General features: G+C 41.6%; 1 protein-coding gene across 3 annotated transcripts in view; it reads left to right on the top strand.

The window, feature by feature from the left end:
- The window catches only part of LOC132828383 (complement decay-accelerating factor-like), a 59608-nt gene that overhangs the window by 17974 nt on the left and 22779 nt on the right, over positions 1-18855 (top strand). For 2 of the 3 annotated variants that reach the window (XR_009646114.1, XM_060845441.1), the window contains exons 4-6: positions 6621-6694; positions 10765-10869; positions 13235-13360. Coding sequence is in view for 2 of the 3 variants with exons in the window: in XM_060845441.1 (XP_060701424.1) it covers positions 6621-6694; positions 10765-10869; positions 13235-13360 (305 nt within the window). In the remaining variant the exon portion in view is untranslated. The remainder of the gene's footprint in view (positions 1-6620; positions 6695-10764; positions 10870-13234; positions 13361-18855) is intronic. The other variant, XM_060845442.1, reaches the window with a different exon arrangement.

The raw sequence follows: 18855 nt of genomic DNA on the forward strand, positions 1-18855 counted from the left end.
TTTGCTTATCTCAATTGTGTTCTGGCATCCTTGGTACAAAGATTCCCTACGTTCATCCTCCATGACTTCTGATTCCCCGGCCTCAACATCTCATCCTCACCGTGCACGTCCAGTCACTCCATACCAGCATCCAGGCCAAAGGAAGGCCAAAAAGCTCTCTGTTTCTTCCCCTCCTACTGACCCACTCAGTTCCTCTCCCCCGACACCATTGTTTGATTGGCAGAACTGGTCCTTACCTTCAACAACTTCTCGTTTCAATTTCCCACTTCCTACAAAAGAGAGGGGTAGCAATGGGTACTTGCATGGGTCCCAGCTATGCCTGCCACTTCATAGGTTACACCCTCTTGTTCAGCTACACCGGCAACATTCCCCACCCTTTCCTCTGCTACATCCATCACTATATCGGTGCTGCCTCGTGCTCCCACAAGCAGCTTGAACAGTTCATTCATCACACTAACACCTTCCACTTAGACTTCAATTGATCTGGTCCATTTCTTAAATCTCCCTCCCCATCATGCACCACTTCTCCATCTCAATCTCCAGTGACTGACTAAACACCCAAACGCACTGACTCTGACAGCTACCTTGACTACACCTCCTCCCACCACACCCCCAGACCCTGCTTTCCCACACCCCCTGGAAGATAGTGATTGTCACGTCGCTGTTTGAAAATGGTGTAGGCAAACTATAGATCAGGCTATCATTAAAGAAGAAGTAGTAAGACATTTGGATGGAAAGGATCCCATCAGACAGATGTAGCATGGATTCAGGAAGGGAAACTCATGTTTGACAAACTTACTGGAGTTCTTTGAGGATGTAATAAGCGCGGCAGATGGAGGGGAACGGGTGGGCTTTGGAAACTTGGATTTCCAGAAAGCGTTCGGTAAGGTGCCACATAAAAGACTCATCCATCAGATAAGAATGTATTGAGTTGTGGGGAATGTACTAGTCTGGATAGAGAACTGGATAACCAACAGAAAGCAGAAGGTTGGAATAAATGGACGTTTCCCCGTTTGGAGATCAGTGGTGAGTGTGGTGATGTGGTTGGCATGGATAGGTTGGACCAAAGGGTCTCCTTCCATGCTGTACACATCTATGATTCTGTGGTCGGTGTTGGGCCTGGTGTTGATGTATATAAATGATTTGGAAGAGGAGACTGGGCGTAATTATCCAAGTTTGCTGATGACATTAAATTGAGTGGAAAGACAAAATGTGTAGAGGATGTGGAGAGTCTGCAGAAAGATTTAGATATGTTAAGTGATCGGACATGTGTCTGATAGATGGAGTACAATGTTGGTAAATGTGAGGTTATCCACTTCGGAAGTAAAATAGGAGGTCAGGGTATTTTTTTATCGGTGAAAGATTGCAGCATGCCGTTGTGCAGAGGGACTTAGGAGTGCTCGTATGTGAATTGCTAAAAGTTGATTTGCAAGCGCGATAGGTAATCAGGAAGGCAAATGGGATATTGGCTTTCATTACTAGATGGATTAGATGTAAGAGCAGGGAAGTTCTGCTGCAATTCTATAAGATATTGGGTGAGTCCACACCTGGAATACTGTGTGCATTTCTGGTGTCCTTACTTGAGGAAGGATATACTGACTTTGCAGGCTCAGCAGGTGGATTTCAGAGATGAGGGTCTTACCCTATGAGGAGAGGTTGGGCTCCCTGTGACTGTACTTTCAAGAATTTAGAAGATTGAGTAGGGATCTTATAGAAGAAAGTGAGGACTGCAGATGCTGGAGATCAAAGCTGAAAATGTGTTGCTGGAAAAGCGCAGCAGGACAGGCAGCATCCAAGGAGCAGGAGAATCGACGTTTCGGGCATGAGCCCTTCTTCAGGAAGGGATCTTATAGAAACATATAAAACTATGAAAGGGACAGATTAGATAAAGGTGAGCAAGTTGTTTCCGCAGGTGCGTGAAACCACGTGAGGGGATATAGTCTCAAGATTAGGAGGAAGGATTCTGGGTAATCCAAGATGGAGGATGGGAAAAATTTCTGGCTGTAACAGCGGTTCCTTTTTTTGAGCTATTTTAGGTGTTGGAGGTGATTTCCTTGAATTGCAGGAGCAGCAATTACTGTTTCATATGCTATTGCATTGTTTTGGAACTTTGGAAAAAGAAAGTCAAAACAACAGCAGTTTTAAGAAGGGAGAGGTACTGACAAAGGAAGCACATGGTGAGGTCAGTGCAGGAGAGAGAGAGAGACAAAGAAACTGACACCACAGTGAACCTGCACAGTTATTGCTTTTGCTATTTTGAATTCATGTATCGCTGGACATCGGAGTGCGTCTGGGAAAATTAACAATCAAAATCCACAACTGATCTTGGAGAAACTGTTTGGGCGAAGTCACAGCATAGAAACAGATAAGTGAATAGATTTAAATGTGGCCTACAGAAAGTCTGCAGGAGTGAGTAGAGTGGGTTCTTTCTTGATTGTATGTTTTTTGAGATATGTCTCTTGATTAAACTTAAAATTTACGTCATAACTATTAAAGTTAACCTGGGGCAGTGTTTTGCAGATGACTAAGACAGTGTTATTTTCTGGGTCTGTAGATTGTGAAGGAGCAAAAATGGCCTTTAGTAGAGTGATAAGCGCTTCTTGTCAGATGTGGGAGTTTAAGGAGAGTTTATAGGTTACTGTGGATTCTATCTGCAATAAATGCTGTTGGTTGCAAATTCTATCATATCGAATGGATTGGTTGGAGACACAGTTAGAAGCAATGAGGAATTTGCAACAGCAACAGTATGTGATGGATGGCGGTTATAGAAAAGTCACAGGTACAGTCACATAGATGGGTTAACTCCAGAAAACGTAAGAGAGGTAGGCAGTTAGTACAGGAGTCTTCTGTGGCTATCCCCATTTCAAACAAGTATGCTGTTTTGGAAAATGTAGGGGGTGATGGATTCTCAGGGGAATGTAGCACGAACAGCCAAGTTTCTGGTATTGAGACTGACTCTAATGCAAGAGAGGTACATTGGGTTCCAAGACATAAATTGTGTGAAGGGACTAACTAGTCCAAGGTACAAGACAGACGTTTCTGTGGCCAGCAGTGAAAAATCAGAATGGTGTGTTGCTTCGTAGGTGCCAAGATCAAGGATGTCTCAGGGAGGGTGCAGAATGTTCTCAAGGGGGAGAGGAGCCAGCAAGAGGTCATTGTCCACATTGGAACCAATGACATGGGAAGGGAAAAGATTGAGATTCTGAAGGGAGATTACAGAGAGTTAGGCAGGAATTTAAATTTAAAAAGGAGATCCTCAAGAGTAGTAATAATTGGATTACTCCCAATGATATGAGCTAGTGAGAACAGGAATAGGAGGATAGAGCAGGTGAATGCATGGCTGAGGAACTGGTATATGGGAGAAGGATTCACATTTTTAGATCATTGGAATCTCTTTTGGGGTAGAAGTGACCTGTACAAGAAAGACTGATTGCATCTAAATTAGAAGGGGATTATTATACTGGCAGGGATATTTGCTAGACCTGCTCAGGAGGTTTAAATCAGTAAGGTGGGGGGGGGGGTGCAGGGGGAACCCAGGGAGATAGTGAGGAAAGAGATCAATTTGAGACTGGTACAGTTGAGAATAGAAGCGAGTCAAACAGTCAGGGCAGCCAGGGACAAGGTAAGACTAATAAATTAAACTGCATATATTTCAATGCAAGGGGCCTAACAGGGTAAGCAGATGAACTCAGGGCGTGGTTAGGAACATGGGATTGGGATACCATAGCAATTACTGAAACATGGCTCAGGAATGGACAGGACTGGAAGCTTAATGTTCCAGGATACAAATGCTACAGAAAGGATAGAAAGGGAGGCAAGAGAGGAGGGGGAGTGGCATTTTTGATAAGGGATAGCATTACAGCCATACTGACGGAGGATATTCCTGGAAATACATCCAGGAAGTTACTTGGGTGGAACTGAGAAATAAGAAAGGGATGATCACCTTATTGAGATTGTATTATAGACCCTCTAATAGTCAGAGGGAAATTGAGAAACAAATTTGTAAGGAGATCTCAGCTATCTGTAAAAATAATAGGGTAGTTATGGTAGGGCATTTTAACTTTCCAAACATAGACTCGGTCTGCAATAGTGTTAAGGGTTTAGATGGAGAGGAATTTATTAAGCGTGTAGTAGAAAATTTTCTGATTCAGTATGTGGATGTACCTACTAGAGAAGGTGAAAAACTTGACCTACTCTTAGGAAATAAGGCAGGGCAGGTGACTGAGGTGTTAGTGGGGGAGCACTTTGGGGCCAGTGACCATAATTCTATTAGATTCAAAATAGTGATGGGAAAGGATAGACCAGATCTAAAAGTTGAAGTTCTAAATTGGAGAAAGGCGGTATTTTGGCAAGAATTTTGACGGTATTAGGCAAGAATTTTCAAAAGCTGATTGAGGCCAAATGTTCGCTGGTAAATGGGAAGCCTTCAGAAATGAGATAACGAGAATCCAGAGAAAGTATATTCCTGTTAGGATGAAAGGAAAAGCTGGTAGGTATAGGTAATGCTGGATGACTAAAGAAATTGTGGGTTTGGTTAAGAAAAAGAAGGAAGCATATGTCAGGTATACACAGGATAGATCGACTAAATCCTTAGAAGATTATAAAGAAAGTAGGAGTATACTTAAGAGGAAAATCAGGAGGGCAAAAAGGGTCATGAGATAGCTTTGGCAAACAGAAGGGTTGTTACAAATATATTAAGGACAAAAGGGTAACTAGGGAGAGAATAGGATCCCTCAAAGATGAGCAAGGTGGCCTTTGTGTGCAGCCACAGAAAATGGGGGAGACACAATATGAGTATTTTGCATCAGTATTTACTGTGGAAAAAGGATGTGGAAGATATAGAATGTAGGGAAATACATGGTGACATCTTGAAAAATGTCCATAATACAGAGGACGAAGTGCTGGATGTCTTGAAACGTATAAAAGTGGATAAATCCCCAGTACTGATCAGGTGTACCCTAGAACTCTGTGGGAAACTAGGGAAGTGATTGCTGGGCCTCTTGCTGAGATATCTGTATCATCGATAGTCACAGGTGAAGTGCTGGAAGACTGTAGGTTGGCTAAAGTGGTGCCACTGTTTAAGAAGGGTGGTAAGGACAAGGTAGGGGACTAAAGACCGGTGAGCCTGACCTCGGTGGTGGTCAAGTTGTTGGAGGGAAACCAGGGGGACAGGATGTACATGTATTTGGAAAGGCAAGAACTGATTAGGGATAGTCAACATGGCTTTGTGTGTGGGAGATCATGTCTCACAAACTTGATTGAGCTTTTTGAAGAAGTAACAAAGAGGACTGATGAGGCAGAGCAGTAGATGTGATCTATATGGACTTCAGTAAGGCGTTCGACAAGGTTCCCTATGGGAGACTGATTAGCAAGGTTAGATCTCATGGAATGCAGGGAGAAGTAGCCATTTGGATACAGAACTGGCTCAAAGGTTGAAGACAGAGGATGGTGGTGGAGGATTGTTTTTCAGACTGGAGGCCTGTGACCAATGGAGTGCACAAGGATCGGTACTGGGTCCACTACTTTTCATCATTTATATAAATGATTTGGATGTGAGCTTAAGGCATATAGTTAGTAAATTTGCAGATGACACCAAAAATGGAGGTGTAGTGGACAGTGAAGAGGGTTACCTCATATTACAATGGGATCTTGATCAGATGGGCCAATGGGCTGAGAAGTGGCAATGGAGTTTAATTCAGATAAATGTGAGGTGCTGCATTTTAGGAAAGCAAATCTTATACACTTAATGGTAAGGTCCTAGGGAGTGATGCTGAACAAAGAGACCTCGGAGTGCAGGTTCATAGCTCCTTGAAAGTGGAGTTGCAAGTAGATAGGATAGTGAAGAAGGCATTTGGTATGCTTTCCTTTACTGGTCAGAGTATTGAGTACAGGAGTTGGGAAGTCATGTTGCGGCTGTACAGGATATTGGTTAGGCCACTGATGAAATATTGCTTGCAATTCTGGTCTCCTTCCAATTGGAAAGATGTTGTGAAACTTGAAAGAGTTCAGAAAAGATTTAAGAGGATGTTGCCAGGGTTGGAAGATTTGAGCTATAGAGAGACGCAGAACAGGCTGGGGCTGTTTTCCCTGGAGTGTCGGAGCCTGAAAGGTGATCTTATAGAGGTTTACAAAATTATGAGGGTCAAAGTCTTTTCCCTGGGGTGGTGGAGTCCAGAACTAGAGGGCATGGGTTTAGGGTGAGAGGGGAAAGATATAAAAGAGACCTAAGGGGCAACTTCTTCACACAGAGGGTGGTACTTGTATGGAATGAGCTGCCAGAGGATGTGATGGAGGCTGGTACAATTGCAACATTTAAAAGGTATCTGAATGGAAATATGAATAGGAAGGGTTTGGAGGACTATGAGTTATGCGGATTCTAATGTTGTTGCTACATCCAAAGACACCTCTGGTAACAATCAATTTGCTGTTTAATGTAAACTTTGTGGCAAATACTTAGCATTGAAACCATAGAAACCGAAGTCAAAAACTGAAGCAAAAACTGAACTTTGTATCCCTAACTAGGTTGCTGTATGTATTAAACCAGAGCTGAAGAAGGATCCTACATCAATTTCTTCTATTTGTTCAGGGAAATTTCATTTATCGTTCTCTTCCTGTTCCAGTTATCTATTGCTTGGCAAAGGTCAGATCCTGTGCACCAGTGTTGGATGGAGCAAGAGTTTTAAATTCTGTGACCGTAAGTAAATAACCTTGTTTTTTGGTATGGATTCACGTCAGAATACAGTCAGGATGTAGAGTTGGGAGGAATTAATCTGAATTTATACTTCCATTTGTATCCTCTTTTCCTGTTCTAACCTTGTTTAAGATCAGCATACCTATCATTATTCACCAGGCACCTGACAATGTGCATGTAACTCCATGGAGTGATTGAAAAATGAAGACAGGAAATGCCTGCTTTTACTGACTTAGTTGAACCATACCAATACTGAGCACTGCTTACTGAGGGAGGGAGGATGAAATTAGGCAGGATTGCAGATCATGAAATAACATCCAGCAATTTCTGAGCAAAGTTGTGGTTTTGAGCTTGCTTTAATTGCTTGGTATTCCATGAAATGGGAATAACTGCCAAATATTAAAACAATGTATACAGGGGCATATCAATCTCCATTAACAAATTCACATCCTCAATTCACTGGCCGGAGCAGTATGTTTCAATTGAGTTATCTAATTGATACATTGCCAATATTGTCAAGTTTGTTAAAGACCAGTGTCTGACTTAAGTGTCAGTGCAATGTTCTCATTCACTACTGAGATGATGTCATTGTCATACAAGTAGCAAATTCAAACAAGAATGAAACATTGACACTTCATGAAGTAAAGGGACATCTGTAAAGGGACAGTGTTATCAATCAAGATAGGGATGTTTTGTTTCGCTATTTGAGGCAATCAAAATAATCTCCTGACATTCAAAGTTTGGAAATTAATCATTGCAAAAAGATTCCCCTCTAGGATGTTATGCATAGAACACTCCTGATAGACAAGGAGGGAAGATGTATTCTTCATGACGTTTTTCATGAGGGACAGGTGCTATGGCTACTGGCTAACAGCTTAGAGAGTTCTGGGGAAGTCTAGCTAGACTCATCCTTCACAATACCTGGGGCAGATAGTACCTCAGCACAGAGTGACATTTGGTGTTTGTGTTCCAAGCATCTACATACAGTCGTGATGCAGCCTCCCAGCAAGGTGGCCATCAGGATGAGAGTGATGTTGTGAACGGTTTTTCCCCTTTATCTAAAGATTTGCATATCATGTCCCTACAAACCGAGTTGATTTTCAACTTCCAGGTTAAGTAAAGATGGTTCTCCCTAATACAGGAGAATGGGCCACATACAGCAACATTGGGAAATCCTTGCAATTGAGAAGTTGTGAGCAAGTGTTCCCACATGCCCAGTTTTGAGTTACAGTGGCTATTTATACTTTGTGCTTTTTATGCACATCCTGAACCATATTCCTAGCACATCTCAGTTGGCAACAGGTACTAATGCAAGAGCAGAGAAAAACAAACTGATTACATTCCCTGAAATGTTTTCTGTAGTGTTCTTCCATTCCACTTGAACATCACAGTGAATAAAATCACATTCCTAAAACAGCAAGAAAGCACAACCCAATGAGGTTAATTGTAACTTTTGGTGATAATGTAAAAGGGCTGTGAACTGTCTTAAGATACACCTTTTCCAAGTTTGCATTCCATTGAGTTCACTGGCATTGTCATTTTTTTTTTCTAAGGAAATACCTGTGTAGGTAATTTTCAGACATTTCATACTGTTTCTTCTGTTTCCTCGATATATTCAGCAAAACCCCTCCACCGAACATTCAAAATAAGAACATAGTCAATGGAGTAGACCATTCAGTCCCTCAAGCCTGTTACATCATTTAAAGAGATCTTTAACTAGCCTAACTCCGCATATCTGCCTTTGATCTATATCCCTTAACACTTTTGCTTCATAAAAAAATTATCTCCCTCAGATTTAAAACGAACAACTGTATCTAACATCAACTGCCATTTGTGGAAGAGAGTTTAAAACCTCTACCACTTTGTGTGTAGAATTGCTTCCTGATATCTCTCCTGAACAATCTAGCCCTCATTTTCAGACTGTGCTCGGAATGTTTACATGACCCCACTGAACCATCACTCACATGAGTTTCTTGGGTTTATGAGAAAAACCACCAATCCAGGTTTGGGTTCAAGCATTTAGATTGTAGTAATCTGATATGGGCCTAACCACAATATTTGGAGCTTGAAGGCTGGTGAGTCTTGCACTGTATTTATCTGATGTGCTGTCAGTTTTGTCATGAACCTTTATAACTGTCTACATATTCTGAAGAACTGAGCAGATGGAATTAGCTTTTGTCAAAGGCAGATCCCATTTCTTTACACTAACAGGAGAAGCTGTGGTAAAATCACAGCAGAGCTAGAAGTAAACTCACTCTCACCCTAGTTGCTGCTGTTGGACTTGTGCTTGCTTTTTTGGCAACTTTTACACTCTCAGTGTAAAAGTGAACTGTACAGCAAATGTGGCTGTATGTTCCTATTGGACCAATAGAGAGCCCATACTGATGGAAGTTTCTGCTTAAATGTAATCCACAAAATTCCTGTGTATGACATGGCAGTGTGCCCACATTATTATGAAATCTAACATCCTGTTGCTTATCATGAATTATATCTGATGAAATCTGTTAGGAACATATTAAAATCTGTAGTGTGGTTTATACAGCTGAGACACTCTGGTAGTCAGTCTCAAAATGTTACAGATACAAGACAATTCTAATAAGTTGGGTGGTTCTTACCTCCTCCTTGAAACTGATAAAGACATTCCAAACAGCTAAGGTCCCAGGGAAGGAATTAAACATAAGATTGACCTAAGTTTTAATAATGAACAGGTAATATGCTTCATGTGATGGAACATTCTCGTCTTTGGAAAACAGAACATCATCCAACTAATTTTAACCATTGACACAGTGTGTTGGGAGCAGATTTCACCCTTTCGATTGTATAAAGAGTATCTACTCATATAGACTTGAAACATCAGCTTGCTCTCTGTCCATAGATGCTGCCTGATCTGCTATGATTTGCAGCATTTTTTGTTTTCAGATAGAAAGGATTTCACTGTGTCTTGAAACTCTGCTCTTTCATTCTGCCACTGGGAGGCCATTCTTCCAGGCACAATGCCTAATGCCTTGGAGAGTCTTTCTATCCTGTCTTTGACAATCTGACTTATTAGATCTTTACAGAGTCTCAAAAGATTACCTACCACCAGGATCAGATGATTCTACCACTCCATCAACAATTCCTTCGAGCTGTGGGATTCTGACCTGGGTTCAGTGTGGTGTGAATAAATTGGCACATCAGTTGGCTGTGTTAAATTCCGCACCTATCTCGTTCCATTCTTGGCTACACAAGTTTAGCATTTCAGCCCATGATGGATATCCAATGTGGTATATTGTGTTGACAAGTGGAGAAATCTCTCAACAGCTTTAAACTGAATGCTATGAATTATATGTGGTGTTTATAGCACTGAAAAATGTCCTCACTCTTTTTCCAGTAATGGAATTAATTCCTGTTTTAAGAAATATTGTACACAGATGTCTCAGGGAGTGTTCATTTTCCCTAAACTTGACAATTTCCTCACTGTATGTGGTCTATAATAATTATTTTCCATTCTTAAAATACAGCCAGGATACCATGGCTATACTTATATACATTCCATATGCTAAAGCCCTTTCATGTCTTGTAAAAATTAACAAGTTGCCAATGCTTGCTGAACTCAGTAGAATATTAAACTGTTGAAGCAATGGAAATGTCACCAATCAAGTCCCTAGGTGTACCAGTAATGGTAAGGATAGTTTGATTTTTCCCAGTCTGCCCTGTATTTCTTTCCACATTTACCTTTGTGCTTCATGATGGAATGACTCACGGTTATTTTAACTTTTAGCTTGCTCAATGACTGGTCAACAGGGTAACCTGAAAGCATAATCTTCATTTTTATTTTATGTTCAAAGTGGATAGCCCTTATTAATACGACATTGTAAATTGTTCAATACACTGTATTTTGTTATGACTCAGACTCAAGATTCCTGGAATAGCATTCATTTAAATTATGTAAGAAAGACTAAAGTAGAGATTGATTTTCCAAAATTCTCTGTTCCTAACTGACTAATTTGTAAAAAGTTTGTAAGATGTTGTGATTACAATCTCTCATTGAATGAAAAACCTAATCAGAGCAATTGGGTGTCTTTGTGTTTCAGCTGTTCCTGATGATGAGGTAAAGCCTCCCATTCCTTCTACTGACGCAACTATAATCAGCACAGTATACGAAACAACAGTTCGGACTCACTCCATTACTGCAGATGGTACAGACACAAACCATTTGTTTACATCCTTATCGAGCTGTATTCATTGCATCATTTAAATTTCATGAGCAGCATATGCCTGTTCTGTTTTCTCAATCTCCTTGTACTTACTGAGCTATATTGGGAACATTTCCCTTTTTTAATTCTTAGAACCATAAGATCTATAATTAGGCCATTCCATCCCTCAGTCCTGATTTGATATTGAACTAGAACATGATTGAACAAAGAACAATGAACAAAGAAAATTACAACATAGGAACAGGTTCTTCAGCCCTCCCTGCCTGTACTGATCCAGATTCTCTGTCTAAACCTGCCGCCTATTTTCAAAGAATCTATATCCCTTTGATCCCTGTCCATTCATGTATCTGTCTAGATACATCTCAAATGATACTATCATTCCCGCCCCTACCACCTCCGTTGGCAATGCATTTCAGGCACCCACCACCCTCTACATGAAGAACGTTTCCCATATATCTCTCCTAAATTTTTCCCCACTCACTTTGAACTCATGACCTCTAGTAATTGAATCCTGCACTCTGGGAAAAGTTTCTTGCTATTCACCCTGTCTATACCTCTTGTGATTTTATAGGCCTCAATCAGATCACCCCTCAACCTCCTTCTTTCCAATAAAAATAATTCTAATCTACTCAACCATTCCTCATAACTAGCATCCTCCATACCAGGCAACATCCTGGTGAACTTCCTCTGCACTCTCTTCAAAGCATCCACATCCTTTTGGTAATGTGGTGACCAGAACTGTGTGCAGTATTCCAAATGTGGCCAAACCAAAGTCTTATACAACTGTAACATGACCTGCCAACTCTTGTACTCAATACCCCACCTGATGAAACCATGCCATATGTTTCTTGACCACTCTACTGATCTGCATTGTGACATTTACGGAATAATGGACCTGAACACCCGGAACTCTCTGTACGTCAATGTTCCCTAGGACTTCTCCATTTACCATATCGTTCACTCTTGAATTGGATATTCTTAAATGCATCACCTCGCATTTGCCCAGATTGAACGCCATCTGTCATTTCTCTAAATCTTAACTCCAACTGTTCATTCTCATTCCATAACCCTGAGCACCTTTATCTAATAAAAAGCTATCAATCTTAGTTTAGGAATTTTCAATTTTTGGCCTAATCTCACCACTTTTTTGGGGAGAGAATTCTAGATTTTCTGTCTCCTTTCTGTGAAGAAATGTTTTCTGATATTATCTCTACATAGCCTGACTGTAAAAAAAAAATGAATCAATGACTTAAGGCATGTGTTCCACCTTAGTTTAATCTGTTAGTTATTCCTTTACATCAGATACAATAAGTGGGAGTTCTGCAGCCCTCACCCTACTACATACGTTGCAACGTTTCGAGCATCATGAATTATTAATTGTTTCATAAATATGCTTAATAATTTCAATCCAGAATATGTTTGGATGCAGTGTTTGACAATGTAACACAGATCCCAAAACTTAAAAATAATGAACAGATTAGGATCAAATTACTGCAGCTCTGATAAAGATTCATCTAGACTTGACCTGATGTCATCTCCAGCATCTATGGTGAACAGATCAGGATGTTTGTTATAGAATATTATGACCTTTACACAAATACACTTGACGAAAAGATTTTTGAAGGTCCAAGTGAACTGAGACACAAAAATGAAAAGATCTGAAATATGAAAGCTTAAAATCTAAGGTAAAATTGTGTAGAAAGGACATAGATGTCAAGCAGGAACAGGAAGAATGATCAAATGTATATATGCATGAGGACCTCATGCATAGATAGACTAAATAGTCTGTAACAGTCATATGTTCTTATTATTTTATCAACCTTAAGATCAATACAATTATTACACATTCTGCAAGTGAGCCAAATACATAACTGATTTTTTTCACAATATTTTAATTTCCAAATAATGGGCAGCAACTTATTCTTGTTCACACAAATAACTGGGTCCTAAAGGGAACTACAATACTGAATATTCAAAGAAAGGAAGGAAATTTGTTTCTTGTTTGTTTTCTGTGGAGTTCAAATGAACTGGACTGTTTCCACAAAGACACTGTGGCTAGGATTACTTCCCTTTGCTTAGTATCACCATGACAGTCTCTCACCCATCGCCTTACCTCCACAGAACCCGCACACAGTATGCTGCTTTGAAGCAGATGAGTTCTAGATCCAGTTTTGTTTGGGCTTTACAACAACAGCTTCACCTTGTGGCACTCATGAAAAATGAAGAAACTGGCATGGATTAAAATTCTTTCTCTAAAAGTTTGGTCTCAATTTGTAGAATATTATGATTTTTGTTACTCGTTAAATGAAAAACCTGATGAGAGCAATTGTGTGCCTTTGTGCTTCAGCTCTTTCTGATAATGAAGACCAGATTTCCATTCCTTGTACCGTCACATGTACAATCAACGCAAAAATAGCTCAGTCTCGTTCCCTTACTACAGAGACAAAGCGTTCATTTACATCATTACCTAGCTGTGAGTATTTATTGCATCATTTGAATTTTATGGGCAGCATATGCCTGTACTATTTTCTGATTCTGGGAAATGTATTGCTTACCTACATTGGCTTCCAGTCCACCAACCATTCAAATTTCCTTTGTTCAAATCCCTGTACAGTTCAGACAACTTTGTTTTGTTAACCTCATTCAGTCTTGGAACCCTCTGAGAATTCTGTGTTCCTCCTATTCTGGCATTTCAAACATCCCTGATTTCTTGCATTTGTTGCTATCCCATCTGATGGTAATACTAACCAACCCTGAACCCAGACTGAAATCTGGCTTCATAGATAATAATTTTTATTTTTACAATTTGGCCACTGAATGTATTCATATGAGGCTGCTGATAAACTTTTAACAGAAGAACACCTAAGTTAAAACATAAAATAAGGGTGGATTCAAGATGGCGGTGACCCAGTAGGTGTGCCCTGCTGAGCTCTGCACCTGAACCCAGATAAAGTGGGGCACTCACCCTCCCTTTATTACCGAATGTGATGGTAATAATTATTTTTTGACTCCTAGAATTGTCCAGTGTCAGTTTAAAATTATTAGGAAAATGACCAAATGGAAGGGAACACAAGGATCATAACAAGCAGGGACCCCCACCCCCTGCCCCTGCAACAATGGACACGCCCGTGGCCACAGCATCGGCCTCCGCGATCACCCCAGGGGACTTACCTGTGGAGCAGTGTCTAATCTCATAGTTTGTGAAGCTCTGACAGAAGTTTGATTTATTGATGGAGGAGACCTAGGCCAGGCTAGAATCGATCTTGGTCATGCTGCAGAAGCATGACCAGGAGATCCAGCGTCTCAGGCAATGTGTTGGGGAGGTGGAGCAATGGACCGTGACTTCCGAAACTGCGGCGGAATCCTCGGCAGGTCGGATCCAGGCCTTGGAACGGCAGTTACGGGTGTTGGATGAGCAGATCGAAAATCAAGGTCGTCAGAAGAACATCCGTCTGGTGGGGTTTCCTGAATGGGAGGATGAAGGCCAGCTCATCAGTTTCTTGGAGCAATGGCTCCTGCAGTTTCTGTGGCTGGAAGTCAAGGTAGGCAAGGTACGGGTCAAGCAAACCCACCGGATCAGACCAGCACCCCCGCCTGCTCCTAGTGCAACGCCAGCACTATAGAGACAAACAAATGATGCTGGAAGCCTCCAGAGAACTGGGGAAGGATTCACAGGCTCTGATATACAAAGGATCACAAATTATGCTCTTCCAAGACTCTTTTTCAGTCGTGATTCGTAAGAGGAAAGACTTCGATGAGGTAAAAAGGCAAGTGACTTGAATATCCAGTATTCTGTAAGCTATCTGGCAATATTATGTTTCAATCACGGAGGGTACATGTTCAGTTTTGACTCATCAGAAAAGGCAATGGACTTTTTGGATGCTTTGAAATAGATGGAGTGGATTGAATGATATGGACAATTATGTTTATTTTGCTTTTTCCCTGTAATCTGTCTGGTGCTTACCTGGTTGTCGTTGGTGTTGGGGGACGGGGGGTGGGGGGGGGTGCGTCTTATTTTTGACGTATATCATGGTCATAATTTTTTTTTCTTTTTCTCTCTCTTCTCCCTTCTCTCTCCCTTACCATCATCCTTTGTTCCCCTTGTTTTGGCTTATCATTTCCTTTTGTTCTTTTTTGGTGTGGTATGGGGGGGGGGGGGGGGCAGGGGTTGGAGGAAGTGGGAAGTGGATATATATCTTTGTTCTACCAGGAGAGCCTAGGATTACAGTATGGAGGGGATGGGTTGAGTGCCCACTTTTAACTTTCTTGTTATAAGATATGTTTTTTTTATCTTACGTTGTGTTGTCTGGGGCGGAGGCATGGCTTCAGCTAGAAGGAGTCATGGAGGGGTTAATGGGTGGTATCTGCGCCTCCTTCCCCCCACCCCCACTGTGGGCAAGGGGAAAAATCACCTTTCATTTGTGTTATATGTTGGTATGTTGTAGAAGTAGCTGTTAGAAGTTTTAATTTGGTAGTTTTGGAAGTTGTATTTTTAAATTTATATGAACTGTTTATTGTTTTCACTCGGTGCCATTATGAGTGGGATTCTTCCTCCCGGGGTGGGGGTTACGGATTGTCTCAGATGATTATGGCTAGCCATTCATTTAAATGGTGCACCTGGAATGTTAAGGGGAGTCATTCAACAATTAACAGAAAAAAAGATACTGTCAAGCCTTAGAAAAGAGAGGATCAATGTAGCCTTGCTGCAAGAAACACATTTAACTGGTATTTGAGGTTGTAACAGGGAGGGTTCGGCTGGGTGTTTTTCTCATCCTTTCATTCAAAAAGTAGAGGAGTTGCTATTCTCATCTGGAAGAATCTCCCATTTCAAATGTTAGGTCAAATTAAGGATGAAATGGGTGATTTATAATTCTTAAAGCTTTAATACATGGAGAGGAATATGGGATGTATACTTCCCCCTGGCACACCCCCTTAAATTTTTAAAATATGCTTTCCAGGTTGGTGGCCCTTGGGTGCGTCACACAACTACAGGAGACTTTAATCATATTATTGACCCTGAATTGGACAGGCTGAGGGGTCTTGCAGGTATGCCCCCGCAATCCAGGCAGTTATTGGACCTGAACAGGGAGGTGGGGTTGGTGAACGTGTGGAGATAACTTCACCCCGAAGATAGTAGATTTCACCTTTTTTTTTTCTAATCCACATTAGTGCTATACCATAACTGACATATTTTTTGTCTCATTGACCTTTTTGAATTTGGTGTTATCTTGCAGAGTAGGGAACATAGCCGTTTCCGATCATGTGGCAGTGTATATGGAGGTCAAGGCCGGTGGTAGCGGGGATGGGCTCCCTGCACTGGCAGGTGGACTCTTTCCTCCTGAAAGAGAGCAAGTTTCTAGAGTATTTTCCATGGGAATTTAAAATCTTTTGGGACATTAATTTGGCCAATAATGTGTCAGTGCTCTGGGAGACTGCCAAGGGTTTGATTACTTCTTACTCTGCGACCCGGAAACAACAGGGGGGAGATCAGCTACATTTGCTCAAAAGTCACCTGAAGGCAGCTGAGCTAGCATACTTTGACTAACCGTCTGCAACGAAATTGCAGCCGATTACAGCCCTTAGGACTACTTTGAATGCTGCACTCATCCAATCAGCAAAGAATGAAATCTTTTTTGTGAAACATAGGTTATTTGAATATGGTGATAAACCGTGTAGATATCTAACATACTTGGCCGGAAAGAAGAATACCTCCCAATCTATCACATCTATCAGAGAGAGTGCTGGTACTCTCACTTGCAATGCCAAAGGATTAATGCACATTTAGGAAGTTTTACTCTTAAGCTGTACCAGTCATAGCGTCATAGAGACATATGGCATGGAACAGATCCATCGGTCCAACCCATCCATGCTGACCAGATATCCCAACCCAATCTAGTCCCACCTGCCAGTACCCGGCCCATATCCCTCCAAACCCTTCCTATTCATATACCCATCCAAATGCCTCTTAAATGTTGCAATTGTACCAACCTCCACCACTTCCTCTGGCAGCTCATTCCATACATGTACCACCCTCTGCGTGAAAGAGTTGCCCCTTAGGTCTCTTTTATATCTTTCCCCTCTCACCGTAAACCTATGCTCTCTAGTTCTGGACTCCCCGACCCCAGGGAAAAGACTTTGTCTATTTATCCTATCCATGCCCCTCATAATTTTGTGAATGCCTATAAGGTCACCCCTCAGCCTCCGACGCTCCTGGAAAAAAAACCCAGCTTGTTCAGCCTCTCCCTATAGCTCAAAAAATCCAACTCTGGCAACATCCGTGTAAATCTTTTCTGAACTCATTCAAGTTTTGATAGGAAGGAGACCAGAATTGCATGCAGAATGTCCTGTACAGCTGCAACATGACCTCCCAAGTCCTGTACTCAGTACTCTGACCAATAAAGGAAAGCATACCAAATGCCTTCTTCATTATCCTATCTACCTGCGACCCTACTTTCAAGGAGCTATGAACCTGCACTCCAAGGTCTCTTTATTCAGCAACACTCCCTAGGACCTTACCATTAAGTCGTGCTAAGTTTTGCTTTCCCAAATGCAGCACCTCACATTTATCTGAATTAAACTCTATCTGCCACTTCTCAGCCCATTGGCCCATCTAGTCCAGATCCTGCTGTAAGCTGAGGTAACAGCTCTTCACTGTCCACTGTACCTCCAATTTTGGTATCATCTGCAAACTTACTAACTATACCTCTTATGCTCACATCCAAATCACTTATGTAAATGACAAAAAGTAGAGGACCCAGCACCGATCCTTGCGGCACTCCACTGGTCACAGGCCTCCAGTCTGAAAAACAACCCTCCACCACCATCCTCTGTCTTCAACCTTTGAGCCAGTTCTGTATCCAGATGGCTAGTTCTCCCTGTATTCCATGAGATCTAATCTTGCTAATCAGTCTCCCATGAACAATCTTGTCGAATGCCTTACTGAAGTCCACATAGATCGCATCTACTGCTCTGTCTTCATCAATCCTCTTTGGTACTTCTTCAAAAAACTCAATCAAGTTTGTGAGACATGATTTCCCATGCCCAAAGCCATGTTGACTATCCCAAATCAGTCCTTGCCTTTCCAAATACATGTACATCCTGTCCCTCAGGATTCCCTCCAACAACTTACCCACCACCGAGGTCAGGTTCACCGGTCTCACCGGTCTATAGTTCCCTGGCTTGTCCTTACTGCCCTTCTTAAACAGTTAATTTTATGAAGTTGGAAGCCATGCCTGTGAGGAGGCCTTACTACCATATCCGATTTTGGGGATGGAACCCGTTTCCCTTTCATGTGGTCACAGGGAGGTTTCCTGTATTTAGACATTTTTATCAATTAATTAAAGCTAATTGTGTGCAGTTGTTAGAGAAGATAAGGCAGAATCTTTGGCGCTGGGAGGATCTTCCGACATCCTGGTTGGGTGGAATGGCTCTGATTAAAATGAATGTTCTTCCTCGCTTATAATATCCCATGGGAATGTTCTCTTTGAGGCTACCAAGGCACGCACTACAGAGGTTTTACAGTTGGCTCAGATCTTTTATCTGGCATCATAGGCGGCCTCTTATTAAGCTGGATAAATTGCAGCTCCTGCAGGAGAAGGGAGGTTTGAATTTCCCAGACATTAAGAAATACCAATTGAGTTCCTCAGTATCCTATATGGCTGGCTGGGCTTGCCAGAACTTGTTTGACCAATAAAGGAAAGCATACCAAATGCCTTCTTCACTATACTATCTACCTGCAACCCCACTTTCAAGGAGCTATGAACCTGCACTCCAAGGTCTCTTTGTTCAGCAACACTCCCTAGGACCTTACCATTAAGTTGTGCTAAGTTTTGCTTTCCCAAATGCAGCACCTCACATTTATCTGAATTAAACTCCATCTGCCACTTCTCAGCCCATTGGCCCATCTAGTCCAGATCCTGTTGTAAGCTGAGGTAACCCTCTTCGCTGTCCACTGTACCTCTAATTTTG

This window comes from Hemiscyllium ocellatum, chromosome 26 (assembly GCF_020745735.1).
Source record: "Hemiscyllium ocellatum isolate sHemOce1 chromosome 26, sHemOce1.pat.X.cur, whole genome shotgun sequence".
Taxonomy (NCBI): Eukaryota; Metazoa; Chordata; class Chondrichthyes; order Orectolobiformes; family Hemiscylliidae; genus Hemiscyllium; species Hemiscyllium ocellatum.